The sequence below is a fragment of the Seriola aureovittata genome, chromosome 13 (genome assembly GCF_021018895.1).
Source record: "Seriola aureovittata isolate HTS-2021-v1 ecotype China chromosome 13, ASM2101889v1, whole genome shotgun sequence".
NCBI classification, from domain to species: domain Eukaryota; kingdom Metazoa; phylum Chordata; class Actinopteri; order Carangiformes; family Carangidae; genus Seriola; species Seriola aureovittata.
Genome location: NC_079376.1, coordinates 1990080 through 2006498, shown reverse-complemented (window position 1 = coordinate 2006498; position 16419 = coordinate 1990080). Strand labels below are relative to the sequence as shown.

The window sequence follows — 16419 nt, the reverse complement described above, 5'->3', positions numbered from 1 at the left end:
TGATGAAGACCATGAAACGCAGGTTACAGCTCTGGGGTAACAGAAATGTTTAAATGGAGTCATACTCTGTTGCGTATGTTTGAGCCTGAACAAACAAACACTAAGTGAGAAACAACAACAACAACAACAACAACAACTACAACACTGGATGCTGAGCTGGAGCCTGCAGGAGGCTCCGTCAGGGTCGGACTGATGCTGCATACCAAACATAGCTAACACGCTAATCTGCAGCAACACAAAGACCTCAGTGCTCAGAGGATCTGTGTGTTCTGCTGTCACGTGCACACTCCCGTGCACGGCTCTGCTGTCAGCGACCACTCACAGAGGATCATATGTGTGTGTGTGTGTGTGTGTGTGTGAGCTGCTGCTTCATCACATGACTCCTCTCCTTCACATTTTCTTTCTCAACACTTCCTGTAGATATTGAAGTGTAAATGTAAAGTGGATTTTCTCACAGTAACTTATCTGTGAATCTGCTTTTACACTTTACATTTAACAAAAGACAGAGTTTGGTGAAGCAGTGAGGGATCATGGGAGTTGTTGTCTTCTCCTGGTTTGGATTCCTTCAGTGTCAGTGGTTCAGGAGCTGAATTATCCAGAGGTTTCCTCCTCTCCACAACAAATAGAGTTGAAACATTGAATAAAACACCTTTGGTTTTTTTCGGTCGGGCTCTTCTTTTAGAAAATACAGTATTTATCATTGACGCTGGAAAAACAGAAAGAATCGTCGGATTTACAACTTTCCGACGGTCCGTGAACTAACCACGTGTGACAAAATATAAATAAAATTTAAGGTTAAAATTGGGATGTTTCCTCAAAAATCACTTTATTCTACATCTCATTTAAAAACGGCAAAAAACGGCAAGTTTGCTCTGAACAATTGATTCATCGTCAGCAGAGGACAGAGACTCAGGGAAGAGTTGGACGAACCTTTGTTCTGATTGTTTCTCTGATAGATCATTTATGACGTTCAGGAGACACTCGTTCTTCCTGAGCAGATGGAGTAACTTAAGAGCGTTGCATAAAGGGTTTCCTTAGTTAAGAAAAAAGGTTAAGTAATTTGCAGCAATGACAAAGATTTTACAGCAGTAAAATTCTACTGTTTCCATGGAGACCGTTGATTTGCTTCCATTAGCCCACCTTTGGTAAGTTGGTAACATTAAAGAAGCTTCTGCATCATCCTCCTGGTGTTTTGACAGGAACTTCACCAGGTGAACTTTGGGCTCTAAGGTGTTTTATGCAACAATTTAACTGACTTTAAGTGATGAAGAGAAAACCTTAAATACTTTTGTAAGGAAACCTTAAGAAGACTAAAGGTGTTTTGTGCAACTGTTTTTATTTTAAAGAAGCCTTAATTCAGACATTAAGGACACTCCGTCCCAGAATTCATAGCAGGCACGTAGAAGAAAACAGCTGTTCACATTCACACAGACGGAGAATGTTGAAGCCTCCAGTCTGACCTCCACCAATCAGAGCACAGCGCGAGGGCTCCAGGATGAGGTCATCTTCCCACAGGTGTCACCTTCTCTGGAGAAGAAAGTTAGTGTTTGAGCGAAGACGAGTTAGAGAAACGATGAAGACGCTGCTGATTGGTTAGAGATAATAAACCACCTGACTATTGATCTGATTGGTTGGTCTAACTTCCTGTCTGGAGGCGCGGTCAAAAAGAAAACACACCTAAATGTTTTATTCAAAAGAAAACATACAGAACCTGTACCTGGGTCAATGTGAGGACATCTGAGAAACTTCACTGAGAAAGGCTGTGAGGAGGTGCTGAAAGCTCTGGGAAAAGCTCAGTAAGTGAGCCTTGAGTTTACAATCCTAGCACCTGAGTAGATGGAGTGATTTATTAAAAAAACATCTTCAGTGACCAAAACCAGGAAGTGGATTTTATTTGAAATCAACAGAGAAACGTCATATTGCTTCAAAGACACGTCAGACCTGATCAGGTCCAGGTCTCAGTGTGATAGACCTGCTCCTGAGTCCAGTCCAGACCGGGTCCAGCTGAAGACCAGCTGGACCCGGTCTGACTTTAAGTTCAGCTTCAGTCTCAGTCCAGTGTGAACGGCCCCATTCTCTCCACCCTGTTCAGTTCCACTGGGGGGTTTGTAAACAAGCTTTGTCATCGCCATGGTAACCAATGTTTGTTTGCACTGCTGCCACTGTCGTCAGCATCATCATCGTCACAGCAGCGTTCAGGAGTCAGTCCATTTCCTGTTTCCTGTTTGAAACAGACGAGTAAAAACAAACAAAAAGAAAAAGAGAAAATAAAAACAGGAACTTTTCGACAGACAGGTGAGCGTGTCGACAGGTGACCGGGTAGGCAGGTGAGCAGGTCGACAGGTGAGCAAGTCGACAGGTGAGCGTGTCGACAGGTGAGCGTGTCGACAGGTGAGCGTGTCGACAGGTGAGCATGTCGACAGGTGACCGGGTCGACAGGTGACCGGGTCGACAGGTGAGCAAGTCGACAGGTGAGCGTGTCGACAGGTAAGCGTGTCGACAGGTGAGCGTGTCGACAGGTGAGCGTGTCGACAGGTGAGCATGTCGACAGGTGACCGGGTCGACAGGTGACCGGGTCGACAGGTGAGCAAGTCGACAGGTGAGCGTGTCGACAGGTAAGCGTGTCGACAGGTGAGCGTGTCGACAGGTGAGCGTGTCGACAGGTGAGCAGACGTCATGGAAACACTTTAACTGAAGTCCTGTATTGATGAATGATCAGCATATAAACTAGAGCTGCAACGATTAGACAGAAATAATCAATCAACTGTTTTGATAATCAATCGATTGTCTCTGAAGACGTTCTGATGATTCACTGAGAAAATCAATAATTGATTAATCAGACAAATCAGCTGATTGATGAGTTGCAGCTCTGACATATGATAACTGTTCAGGACGAGCTGTTAGCTAATCAACATTAACTCGACTGAACCAAAGATCCTCTGTGAGGGAAGAGGCTCCACTCTGTTTCCAACATTTCTATCTGAAGGTGGGAACAAGTCAATGACTAAAGCTTTAGCATGTGGCATGTTTCTGTAGCTCCAACAAATCCATCAGAGTGAGACGTCTTCTCTCTACAGGATCGATCCGCTTGAGTCGATTTCACATCAGCACATAATCAACCTTCAAGGACCAGGACGTCTAAGTTATCACATGTTTATATACTGAAGCTAAATCCAGGAACTTCAAGTCATTTCGTACAGAATAAAGTTTGTCAGTGACGCTGAGTGACTGTCTAGAGTGTGTGTCTAATAAAACTTGATGAACACACACAGATCACGCTGTGTCAGGTGTCTGGATCCGGTTCACCTGCTGGTCCACTTTAATGAATCTTTGAGGATTTTATGAACCTGGTCTGGTTTGTTTTTCAGTTTGTGTCTCACTTTGCTCCCAAAGATGCTGGTGTATGAGCTGCACACAAAACCATGGATGTGGGTGTCGGATCACGTGTGTTCAGGTCGACGTGGTCAGACACACGTGAAGCTTCATGGAGATTGATGTCAGGAAGTTTCAGAATCCTGATCTTTCTAGTGTCAGTAGAGTCTCATCTACTAGCTGACCTTTGATCTGCCAGCCTGACCCTTGACCCCAGTCCACTCCGCTCCTAATCGGGACCTCCAGGAGTCCAGATCTGTACCAGTCCAGTCCTGGCTGATCAGCGCTGGCCAGTGTAAGCTCTGAACCAGGAAGTGACAGAAGCAGCGGCAGACGAAATCATCCCGCCAGTGTTAGCAGAGGGCTGGGAGACCTGCAATGCACTCTGGGAAAGATCCATGGACTGTAAGAAGACAAGAAGAAGAGAAGGAGGAGGAGGTGTTACCAAGGAACAGATTTTACTTTGAAAACCACCAGACAGGAAGTTACACCAAGCTGTTGCTGTGACTGTGATTGGTCAAGAGATGTCAACCCCCCCCCCCCCACAAACACACACGATCCAGGTGTTTCTACCTGCGATGGGATGTCACAGAACCGTGGACTGGGCACCGTCTCCCAGTCTGTCCCCAGGTCCGTCTCCTCGTCTGTCACGGCCTCGTCTCCGCTCTCCTCCGCCGGCCCCGCGGCCTCGGGCTCCACAAACTCCATCGACTCCTCCAGGTCAGCGCTCACCTCGAACGGACCCGTCCTGGATTCAACACACAACACTGCTTTACTGGACCCACACCTGGTCTAGATCAGCTGATCTGATGATGTCATATTAAGACTGTCGGTGGTCATGTGGTGTGATTCCTCAGACAGACAAGTGTATCTCACCTGCCCAGGTTGTCGTTGTCAGGGGAAACCAGAAACATGATGTTCCTCAGAGTGTGATGAGGGTGGAGCTTCTCACTGTCCACATGCTATACATACACACACACACACACACACACACACACACACACACACACACACACACACACACACACACACACACACACACGTTATAGACATAAATAAATATGTACTGTTCATGTGTGACCTCACAACTACAGAGAAAATAGATCCAGTAGAACAGAGTGGAGTGATATCAGGAAGTGAAAACAGTCTCTGTATCTACAGGTCAAAGGTTTTCTACAGCTCACCTCCTCCAGCTGTTTCAATGTACATGATTCATAGTTTGTGAAACTGAAGCACAGAACAACTTTTATTATTATTATTATTATTATTATTATTATTGTTGTTGTTGTTATGAGTGTCTGACCTGGGAGAAGCAGAGGTGCAGGATGTTGGTGTTGAGTTTGCTCAGAGCTCTGGTGAAGCGGTATCTGCTCAGGTTCTCTCCACAGAACTCACTGAGGACAAACAGGGTCACTGTTAATCATCAAACACATGGAACCACCTGACGCTCCATTTTCCTGCCGGCGCTCTGCACATGAAGGCAGCAGCAGGCGTTTCCTACCTGTTGCACAGCTTCTTGGGCAGGTTGACATCCAGGATGTGGGACAGGATGGTGACGAGCTGCGTGGCGTAGCAGAGGGCGGCACTGATGGTGTGAGCTGGGTTAATGTGGTCCAGCTCTGCAGCGCACAGGAGGTCAGAGGTCAAATCATACAGGAGAGAGAGAGAGAGACAGTTGTAAAATGCTGCCTGTTTTGTTGAAGACGACACTTTTAAAAAAAGCGGTGCATTTTTCTATTGTTGCTATGCAACCACTGAGTCACCTGTCCTCAGGCTAACCTTGATTTTGTTGTGAACTCAGAGGGTGTGTGTTATTTACACATACACACAGCTGGAGGAACCACATGCTGCTGACCAATGAGAGTCTGTTATACACCCCCCTCCCCCTAAACCCCTCCTCACCTGGGCCCTGATTGGTGCTCTTCTCCTCCACCCAGCTGTAGTAGGCGGAGCAGTCTCCGTTGCTGGGCAGAGTGACGGGGGGTCCTGTGATGCTGATGCTGGTCTCTCCGTTCTGGTCATCCCAGATCCAGCGTCCCGACAGGTAGGTTGTCCTCCGAGCCTCGGCCAGCTCGCTCACCGTGCTGGAGGTCAACGCCGGGTCGCACTCCGCCACCACGTCCGCGGGGTCTCTGACCCACAAACACAGGGTTGTTGAGGTGTGTTGATGTTGAGGTGTGTTGTTGTTGAGGTGTGTTGTTGATGTTGAGGTGTGTTGTTGTTGAGGTGTGTTGTTGATGTTGAGGTGTGTTGTTGCTCAGGTGTGTTGATGTTGAGGTGTGTTGTTGTTGTTCAAGTGTGTTGTTCAGGTGTGTTGTTGTTGAGGTGTGTTGTTGTTGTTCAAGTGTGTTGTTCAGGTGTGTTGTTGTTGAGGTGTGTTGATGTTGAGGTGTGTTGATGTTGCTCAGGTGTGTTGTTGTTATTCAGGTGTGTTGTTGTTGTTCAGGTGTGTTGTTGTTGTTGTTCAGGTGTGTTGTTGTTGTTGTTCAGGTGTGTTGTTGTTGTTCAGGTGGGTTGATGTGTGTTGTTGTTGTTGAGGTGTGTTATTGTTGAGATGTGTTGTTGTTCAGGTGTGTTGTTGTTGTTGTTGTTCAGGTGTGTTGTTGTTGTTGTTGTTCGGGTGTGCTGTTGTTGTTGTTGTTCAGGTGTGCTGTTGTTGTTCAAGTGTGTTGTTGTTGTTCAGGTGTGTTGTTGTTGTTAAGGTGTGTTGTTGTTGTTCAGGTGTGTTGTTGTTGTTGTTCAGGTGTGTTGTTGTTGTTCAGGTGTGTTGTTGTTGTTGTTCAGGTGTGCTGTTGTTGTTCAGGTGCGTTGTTGTTGTTGTTGTTCAGGCCTGTTGTTATTGTTGAGATGTGTTGTTGTTCAGGTGTGTTGTTGTTGTTCAGGTGTGTGTTGTTGTTGTTGTTGTTGAGGTGTGTTGTTGTTGTTGAGGTGTGTTGTTGTTGTTGAGGTGTGTTGTTGTTGTTCAGGTGTGTTGTTGTTGTTGTTAAGGTGTGCGGAGCCTCACCTGCTGCCCTGTTTCTCCTCCTGTGTGGGGAAGATGTGTGTGGTGAGCTCCAGGATGTGTTCCCGCCTCAGAGCAGCCAGCTGACTCAGTCTGCTCTGCAGCTCGCGGCTGCGTCTCTCCAGCAGCTCCCCCAGGCGACGGTTGTGACGCTCGATCTTGTCCCGTTTCTCCTGGTGACGTCCGGCCCGTCGCTGCAGCCGCTGCCCCTCCTCCTGAGAGCGCAGGTGGAGGTCTCTGTCTGCAGGAGGAGGAGAGAGGAGGGTGTGACACAGACCGTCAGGTGACCACAGCAGGTGTTACAGACGGCAGACGCACTCACCGCTCTTCACCTCCTCGTTGCCCCAGGCAACCGCCTCCTTCAGCTGCTCGATCTTCATCTTACACGACATGAGCTTCCATTTCTGAGGAGACAGCAGGTCGTCACTTTAATGTCTGATCTGTGGTGAACATGAAAACTCACACGTCCATCTTCATCCACTCATTTCAACATGGAGACCTGAAGATGCTCTTGGTTGATGGTCTGAAGTGAATCTGCACTGAGTGAAACACTTTGAGTTTCCTCTGTGTTTGGAAGTTCCTACACACAGTTAAAACAAGTGAACATGTCGTGTTTAAACAGCTCCGGAGGTTCGGTGTTCGGTCGTTGTGAACGTAAATTACAAACAGCTTCTGTTGGAGCCGAGCTGCTTCCTTCAGGGTTTAGCTACAGCCGATCAGACCGCTGTAGTTTTTCCTACTCCTCCTCCCTTCACGCTGGACGTTAGATTATAAAACAGGACACATATTTTCTACAATGCAGTTCATGTGGTCACAAGCAGCACAGGTCAATTTCAACAACACGACACAGAGTGGACAGGAAGTTAAAAGACAAACTAACCAAGTGTGAGAACTTCCCTGAGGCCGAAACACATTAAGGTCAAAGTACTTAAACTTTCCTCTTTAATGAAACACTTTGTTTGCACTTAAACGAAAAGCAATTTATTTACACTGTGTTCGCTGATTTGTTTGTTTGCACTTGTTGTCACTTATTGTTTTACTGTTAATGTGCATTTTTTGCACAAAACACAAAGTAAGAATCAATCTGATCAAAAGTCACGACTGGCACTGTAAAGTTTTCTCAGCTGCAGGCCACGGCTCATAGAAGAAGAAAAGGTGGAACCAAACACCAGGACATACATATCCACAGTACCTGAACCAGGTAAAGGTAACTGAGCTGGACTCACCATCTCATCCGCCTGCAGCTTCCTGTCCATGCCCTGGAGGACTCTGTGAGGAGGGGAGAGTTTTCAGTTACCAGAGCTTTTTGTCTTTGCTGCAGACCTATGGAAATGACTATTGTGGCATTAAGTAGTAATAATAATAATAATAATAATAAACTTTATTTGTATAGCACCTTTCACACAAGAAATGTAGCAGCAAGTGCTTCACATGAAATTCACATAAAATGAACGTAAGATTACATAGAAAGAATAAAATCTGTAAGACATCAATACTTAGTTAAAGGTTGAGGGGAAGAGATAAGTTTGAATCTTTCTTTTAAAACGCTCAGTGAGCTTCTTCTCTGATCTCTACAGGTCGTATGTTCCACAGCTTTGGGTCGTAACTGACAACGGCTGCATCCTGAATCTCCTCCAGCTGTTACTGGAACCTTCAATAAAGCAGCAGCAGATGATCTGAATGTTCTTATTGGTCAATAGTTAATCGGGGAGTTAGTGATGTAGCTCGTTCCTCCTCCAGTAAGACCTTTGTATATAAAAGGAGGAGCTCAAAATCAATTCTAAATTTAACAGGAAGCTAAAACTGGACTGATGTGGTCTCTGCTGAGCTGCAGAGTTTTCAATGTGCTGAAGTCTCTGTGTTTTTTTTCCCAGGGAGCTCAGTACAAAGTGCATCACAGTGATCAAGCCTTGAAATGGAGGCATGAATGTTTGAACTTTAGTTGTTTATAAAGAGGGAAAATTATGTTTTTGTTACCTTGTTGTTGCGGGACTGAAGCTCAGATTTGAATCTGAGATATGTGTGTGTATGTGTGTGTGTGTGTGTGTGTGTGTGTGTGTGGTACTGTAGTACAGTGTCTCTAACAGCTATAAGCTTCACCTCTGCTGCAGCTGCTCCTTTTCCTCCTTCAGCTTCTTGAGCCGCTCCAACTTTTCTATGTATCTGCAGAGACAATACAACCAGAAACACAACAGTCATATTAGAAATTGAATCATATATCAACAGTTTAAACTTCACGGAGCAGCTGAGTTGTTGATTCGGTCCCCGGAGTTTGACAAACTGCCAGAGGCATGAAAACTATGAGGACAAAGTTATTTTGGGGTTTCACGTGTTGTGTAACTGTAGCAGAGCAGCTAACCTAGCCAAACTAACACCGAGTTACAGGCTGACTCAGCAGTAGAAAGCTAACTGCTAAGAGAGTCTAATAAACTGCTGGAAACCAGCAGCCAGGACAAAAAACACCACAACACAAGCCAACAAGCTAACTGCTATACGTCAGATAAAACTGGCCTCAAACACGCGCTGTTATTACCGAGGAGCGTTAGCTGCTAATGCTAACTAGCCCCAACTGATAATAATGATGCAACAGATTGTAAATTAACTAATTTCAAAAAGCCTTTGCTAGTTTTTCTGTATAACTTTTATAAAAGCACTCAAGATTGAACTAAGTTCGCGTGTAACATTGAATCTGACGTTAGGAAGAGAAACCTCAATGTGTAAAAACATCAACTGCCAACTTAGCATTGTTTTTAAACCAGAACATAAACATATATAAAGACATAATTCTCATCTTATCTTCTGAATGAGTCACTTTTCAATCCGGCATGCATGTAATACACCTACCAGCAACTATTACGATATAATAACCAACCTATAATCTGTCTATCCACCAAAACAACTACGTTTGATCAGGTGCAAGAACATGTCAGATTTGTTGGGTGAAATGAGGCTTTAAGTGCTGATATCTACGCCGAACAGTAAAGATGGCTCATATTTTCATCCACATCCTATTTAACCAGGGAGATTTAGACACTGTGGGGAAAAGATAAAAGGCAACACTAAAATGATCAAATCTGGCCACGAAGTTCAGCATCAGTAGTGAGAAGACTGCGGAGCACAGGTTGAAATCTAAATGATATCAGAACCGAGCGCTGGACTTTACCTCTCCGTGTTCCTCCCGTCGAAGTACACGAAGTCCCCGGCCTGGACGCACCGGGCACAGGTGAGCCTGCGGCGGGAGGTGCTGCACAGGGGGCACCGCTCCACCGCCACGTACAGACCCTCCGCGTCGTCCACCGACTCCACCATCACACAGCCCGGGGTCGAATGAGCCGGATGGGGGTGGTGAGGTCGGAGAGGAGGCCTGCCCCCGGAATGAGAGCCGGCGGATGAAGCAGCTCGGTCCGGGCCGAGCGGTGGGAGTCCCGCCGAGGACGCCATGGAGAAGAGCTCGGCTAACCCGTTAAGCTAACGTTAAATGTAAAGGTGTTGAAGAGGGAACGAGTGGATCGGCTCGGCGCTCTCTACGGCTCCATGCGGACTCTTCTGGCCGTTAGATTTGCTCTGATGTCGCTGACATATTTTTTAAAACTCTCCGGTGATAACGGACTGACACACTGTTGTGTTGTTGTTTTGATGAGCAGACGATGAGTCCGCCACTTCCGGTTTGTTCTGAAAACGTGACGGGTTTGTTTATGTAATGACGTAAGCGTCAGGGCGGAGTCAAAGACAGGCCGCAAAACTTCAGGTTGAGTTAAAAGTTAGTTTATAAGTTTGTTCTTTTGAAATACTTTTATTATTTTTGTTTCATCATCCTTATTTATGTTACATTTATTTCCCTTATTGTATTTGTATGCATTGTTCATATTTTACTATGTATCTTGTTTCATAGGTTATGATTGTTTCCTCCATGTTCAATGTTTAATTGTTTTAAGATGAAATGGAAAATGTTTTGTATAATAAAACAATTGAAAAAAAAAAGTTGTTCTATGGAAGCATAATGCATTCACATGACAAAAAAATTAGCTCTGTTTTTCTGAATTAACGACATGATTAACTACACAACAGGATCATTTCGATATTATAGTCACTGATACTCAAGTTTGATTTATCCACCGATATTTGAGTTCATTGATATTAAAGGTCGAGTCGGTGCTTCTCTAAAGAGTCAGTGTTTAAATCTGAGTTCACAGTGAAGGTCTGAGTCAGAAGATAAAACATAAAGTCACTTTTAATCAACAGAGGTTTTCTCTGCTTTTTTTCCAGGACGGTGAAACATTCAACAAACAGCAGACTCATTTACCATCCACAATTCTTCTGCTTAACAAAATAAAATACAAATATAGATATATACACATACACATTTAATCTATTTACAAAAAGGAAGTGCTGTCCCAGTCCTCACTGTTTCCTGAAGCCTCTCAGGATCGGATAAATGTTCTCAAACGCTTCGTAGATCTCAGCTCGTTCTTTAGCTCCTGGAATTTAACACATGACTAAATAACTGTTACAACTCCATTTAAACAAGTTGTGAGGAAATGGATTCACCAAAGAAAAAAAAATCTTATCATTACGAAATCCATGTTCTATAATTACAAGATCAAGTATTGCATTATTATGAAAATATGTATTTCCTAATTATCTGTATTTAATAATTACAAGATACATACTTCATAACTTCAGGATCCATGTCTCATATTTACGATATCTGCATTTTGGATTTATTGGATCTGTTTTTCATAATTAGGAGTAAATTATCTGAATACTGTGATCTGTATCATAAAAAAGATCTCAGAATTAAGAGAAAACTATTTTCTTTCTTTGGTCGCCTTATTATGGGAATTAACTAACTGCAAGTTAACAGCACTCAACACTAAAAGGTAGCTGTTAGCATTTAGCTAAAACAGATGACTGGAGCGGAAACTTCAGTTTCCACAGCTGTATGAAAAGAGACAACAGATCTCATAGTTATGCGGTAAAGATCTTGTCCACATCAACACATATTTTGTTAAACAAACATTTTCCTCTGTTTTGTCCTCCCATCCACTGACAGTGTTTTAAGCAAGCATCAATCTCCAAAGTTGAAACAAGAAACCAACGCTGAAGAACCAGGAGCTGCAGTTCCTCTAACGGCCACTAGAGTCTGGCTCCAACAGTGAGTCAATCCCCATAGACTCCCATGTTAAAATGTCCAACTTTACAGCAGAAATAAACATGTTTACAGCCTGGTACAAAAACTGTTTTGGTCTCTACAGATAATTTCCTCCTTCATGACACCTGTTTAAAAAACTCACCTGTTTACATTTGATTAAGGACTAAAATTATGGAGGATTGAGGGCGTGGCCTCTTTGAGTGACAGGTGGTTGAATGTATGCTTGCCACAAATCGGCATGCCCCGAAGTCTCAGCTCCACACACGTCCCTCCTCTTTGACTAGTTTGGGATCAGCTGGAGGTTAGGGGCGGAGTCAGACACTAAAATATCTGTGTTACTGTGGACAAGGCCTTAGTTTTTAACTCATATTTGGTGATGTTCAACTCAACCCTCCGTCTGTTTCTTCACTATAACTACGTGGAGATATTTGAGTTTCATTACCGGTCAGAACCACTTTCCCAGACACAAAGATGAGCAGGACGATACGAGGTTTCACCATCCGGTAGATGAGTCCTGGAAACAGCTCTGGTTCATAACTGTGGAGACAAAAACACATACAATCAGTCTCAGTGGCTTTGTTTACATAAAGCTGAATTATGTAGTAACCAGAGGTGAAACTGGGCTGGAACGATCCCAAACAGCGTTTCCAGTCTTTGTGCTAAGCTAGGCTAACCCCGTCTCCTCAAGAATAAATGAGCAGCAGTCGGTGTTTCTACCTGCTGAACTGCTGGTGGGTCAGGACCAGTCCTTCCAGTCTGATGGGGAAACAGACGTCACAGCTGGCCACCATGTTCTGGATCTTAAAGTCCAGGAAGCGAGCAGGGAAGCCGAGTTTCTGCACCACCCGGGCGTATTTCCTGGCTGCCAGCCGCGACTGCTCCTCACTCAAACGCACCCAGAGGAGAAGAGGGTTAATAATCTGAAAGCAAACATCTTCCAGCACAGTCACACCTGTGTCTTTCCACTGCAGGACCTCACTGACCCGTAACCTACCGTATCTATAAATGGTTTATTTAATGAGTTTTATGCTGCTTTTGTAAATCCATTTTTACATCTTAAATATTTATGAATGGATTAATTGTTCATTTATAAATTCTTTTAACAATTCCTATTTTTAATGCCTATTAAAATATGAAATTAAGGAAATGCTTTATTACTTTTCCTGTGACATCACTGGTCCTCCACAGGTAGCAGATTGGTGGAGACACAATTAGAGGCAGTGATGATGAACACACGTTACGTTAGCTTGAATTCTTTCAGTAGGAAAAGGCTCAAACTGTCACACTGACCTCTTGGCTCCGGTGCAGACCATCTTCCCTGAGCTGAAGATCAGCGCTGTGGTTCGAGGCTCGCGGATCCTCATGATGACGGCTGCAAAACGCTGAAACAAAAACAGCATCAGGAGGAACAGACGTCAGCTCGTATATTACAAACCGACAGAGGAAAGTCAGGTCTCGGTACCTTCGGGTTGTACTCGGCATTTCTGGCTTGCAGGGCGATGAACTTCAGGTCCAGAGGACAACCCAGGTTGACTGTGGAGACAATGTTCCTACATACACAAGAGCTGAGAGTCAGTTCTTCAGTTTATACACAGCAGCATGTGAACGCAACACGTGCTGAGCAGCCAGGTTTGAACTCAGCATTATGCTGAGAACCATGAAACACACACACACACACACACCCCAACACACACACACACACACACACACACACACCACACACACACACACACACACACACACACACACACACACACACACACACACACACACACACACACACACACCTGAAAAGTACTGTTATTAGAGTATCAGTACTACAGGTAAAGTATCAGTACTGCAGTATCAGTACTACAAGTAAAGTATCAGTACTACAGTATCAGTACTACAGGTAAAGTATCAGTACTGCAGTATCAGTACTACAGGTAAAGTATCAGTACTACAGTATCAGTACTACAGGTAAAGTATCAGTACTGCAGTATCAGTACTACAGGTAAAGTATCAGTACTGCAGTATCAGTACTACAGGTAAAGTATCAGTACTACAGTATCAGTACTACAGGTAAAGTATCAGTACTACAGTATCAGTACTGTGGCTTTAGACTCATCAGTAACTTACTGTAACTGTGGGATGATTCCTGATCTCTCGGTCACAGGGGTCATGGGGGTCATGGGGGTCATAGGGGTCATGGGACAGAAGGGGGAGGCACTGGTCCCCAGTCCTGACATGGACGCCTCCTGCTGGGTGTCAGCTGCAGTGGAATCCTGGGAGTTGTAGTCCGGACAGATGCCGCTGTCCTGAGACGTGTCCAGAGCTGCAGTCTGACTCTCTGCTGCTCCAGCTGGAATCAAACACCAGAGTTACAGACTGTTGTTTGTTACTTGATGTATATTTACAATAAAGGTTATTGAAAAAATATAATTCATCGGTGATGTCACACCTGTGTCATCCTGTGTGCTGAGTTCATCAGGAAGAAAACTCAGGTCCAGCTCCTCCCCCAGCTCTCCATTTGGCCCCGCCTTCGCTGACAGGTACGAGGGATCCTGCTGGGAGGGGGCGGGACTCTGGAGGCCCAGAGGCTCCTCCCCCAACATGAAGATTGAGTCCTGCAGGAGGAAATCAATCCATTGATCATTATCTGTGTCGCACCTTTCAGACAGGTCAGTGCAGATCAAAGTGTTTCCAGTCCAGCTGCTGGTCTGGCTCCCCAGTAGAGGACCTGCTCAGCCCCGGTCCAACAGGTGGTTTATCGGAACAAAGCAGGACTTCACCCTCACGACGAGCCCCTCCCCTCCCCACCCACAGAGTCCAGCAGAGTCCACTTCCACTCAATTTCAATTCAATTTAATTCAACAGGCTTTATTATCATGACAGTTCCACTGTGTTGCCAAAACACAATTATTAATGGAATTAAATAATCAAAGGAAGAAAAAAATAATAATTAAGAATATTAATAATAAAATACAATATAATTATTAATACAATTAATTGATAATGAAATAAATGAAGAAAAGTGATTTATATACACACAAATATACAAATGCTAAAATACACATACATAAACTTATACATACAAGTAAAAGCAGTTATCAGAAAAAGTAGACGGAGGCGGATGAATACATTCGGTTTCTTTTCTTGTGGCAGGAAGTGACATTTACCAGCCAACACTGCACATCCTCTCCATTCCCCCAGAGCGATGGGTCATTTCTCCCCGTTTGTTAAATTGTTAAATTTGGGGCATTTTTGTTCAAGTTTTGTGAAGAATTCCTCCCTAATATTTGTGTATTTTTGACAATATGTCAGGAAACATAAGATAAGATAATCAAGAACTGAACTGCTTTGTGCAACAGATGAATTCAGACTCAGTCCATCTGAAGTCTGACTGTTTTATCTAAGAGTCAAAGTCTGTCTGTGAAACCAGCTCCTGATTCATGTACAGCCCTGAAACATGCACAGAGATTAAAATATATCTCAGCTGTTAAATTCATCTTGACAAAGAGGAGAACAGGATGTTGCACAACTTCAAAGTCTCACAAAACTTAACAAATTTAAATCAAATTCACCACACTTTAATTCCAGTGTCTTCCCTCAGTCAGATTCATATCCTAGCTCCAGATTCAAATCTGGAGCTCACCTAAACCACTCTGAGTCCTGGTCCTGAGACGTTTCAGCTTCTAGAGCTTCATGTATTGAAAGTGTAAAACATGATCAGCGAAAAAAAATGTTTGGTTTGATGGAACAACTGGAATTTGATTTGGATCAAATCAAAGAATTCAATAAAAAGCAGGTGAAATGTTTGGTCACCTGAGCGAGGGTTTATTTTTTCAGTTCATCCTCCACAGGAACTAAATATTCTGACTCCAGGTCACAGATCAAACCTTCATGCAGCCTCACAGAGAGACAGGTGACAGGTGAATCATCTCAACCTCAACCTCATGTTTAAATAAAGCTTTGGATGTTCAAAACAGCAGCGCAGCAGCCTGACAGTCTGTACTCACATTTGCAATGGAGTCATCAAAGTAACGCTCCAACGCCGACTCGTCCATGACTGAAGAACCAGCTGATCTGCTCCAGGATCCTCCAGGACCTGGTTCCAGGCAGAGCTGCACAGCTGCATCCAATCCACACTGATGTGATCCTGAACTCATCAAACACTCACACACACACTTCACCTGAGGCAGCGCAGGAAAGTAACTCACTACCTCCACTCAAATACTCCACTCAAGTACAATTTAGAGGTACTTAGAGTATTTTCTTTCCACGCTGCTTTATTCTTGTACTCCACCTCATTATTGAACGTCTTACTGCAGCACGTTTATCTGGCAGCTTCACGAACTGGAGATTTTCACATTAAAGTATTTTTTTGTTTCTTAAGGATCATATATCATATATATCAAAACATATGAAAAGGAATAATTTATAATTAATCTCATTATACTTTTTTGCAAAGTTTTACATTCACAAATGCAAAATTTGCTAAAATGAAATCTCACTTTCATGTTTTCAACAAAGAAATGGAGCTGAATATTAAGACAATAACTTCATCAGAAAACATAAAGCTAATAAAACTATGAAATTGTGCTCCCATTTTAATGCTTCAAGTCTCTTTTTATATTTATTTATCTTAATCCTTTGCATTTTTAAAAATTAATCGTTTATAAATTTTCTTATTGGTTTATTTTATTTTATTTTATTTAACATACTACTATTGTATTTTATATTATTATTATTATCGTGTTATCAAGGCTTATGTATTTTGACCTCTATATGTTTTTGAACTGAGCTGCTGTTGTGGTCGTTTGTCCTGTTAATCTTTTAAAATAGACATAAAAAAAGAAGCTGCAGTTCATCCTCCCTCCTGCAGGTGGAGACCGGCTCCACAATCACTACCGGA

The 16419-nt window shown here is 43.6% G+C and overlaps 2 protein-coding genes across 2 annotated transcripts; both read right to left on the bottom strand.

Annotated features, from left to right (window-relative positions):
• Window positions 1–1875: 1875 nt before the first annotated feature.
• On the bottom strand, window positions 1876–10057 carry atg14 (autophagy related 14). The gene is made up of 11 exons (XM_056394186.1): window positions 9537–10057; window positions 8474–8536; window positions 7600–7642; window positions 6696–6777; window positions 6377–6614; window positions 5275–5504; window positions 4874–4991; window positions 4676–4766; window positions 4249–4334; window positions 3946–4120; window positions 1876–3775 (listed from the first exon to the last, which is right to left on the bottom strand). Exons 1-11 carry the CDS (start codon window positions 9812–9814, stop codon window positions 3653–3655), a joined length of 1527 nt encoding a protein of 508 aa, XP_056250161.1. The 5' UTR covers window positions 9815–10057; the 3' UTR covers window positions 1876–3652.
• A 529-nt stretch (window positions 10058–10586) lies between these two features.
• tbpl2 (TATA box binding protein like 2) lies at window positions 10587–16271 on the bottom strand. The gene is made up of 8 exons (XM_056394187.1): window positions 15524–16271; window positions 13966–14131; window positions 13644–13866; window positions 12988–13075; window positions 12816–12907; window positions 12243–12410; window positions 11968–12062; window positions 10587–10851 (listed from the first exon to the last, which is right to left on the bottom strand). Exons 1-8 carry the CDS (start codon window positions 15671–15673, stop codon window positions 10775–10777), a joined length of 1059 nt encoding a protein of 352 aa, XP_056250162.1. The 5' UTR covers window positions 15674–16271; the 3' UTR covers window positions 10587–10774.
• Window positions 16272–16419: the final 148 nt, after the last annotated feature.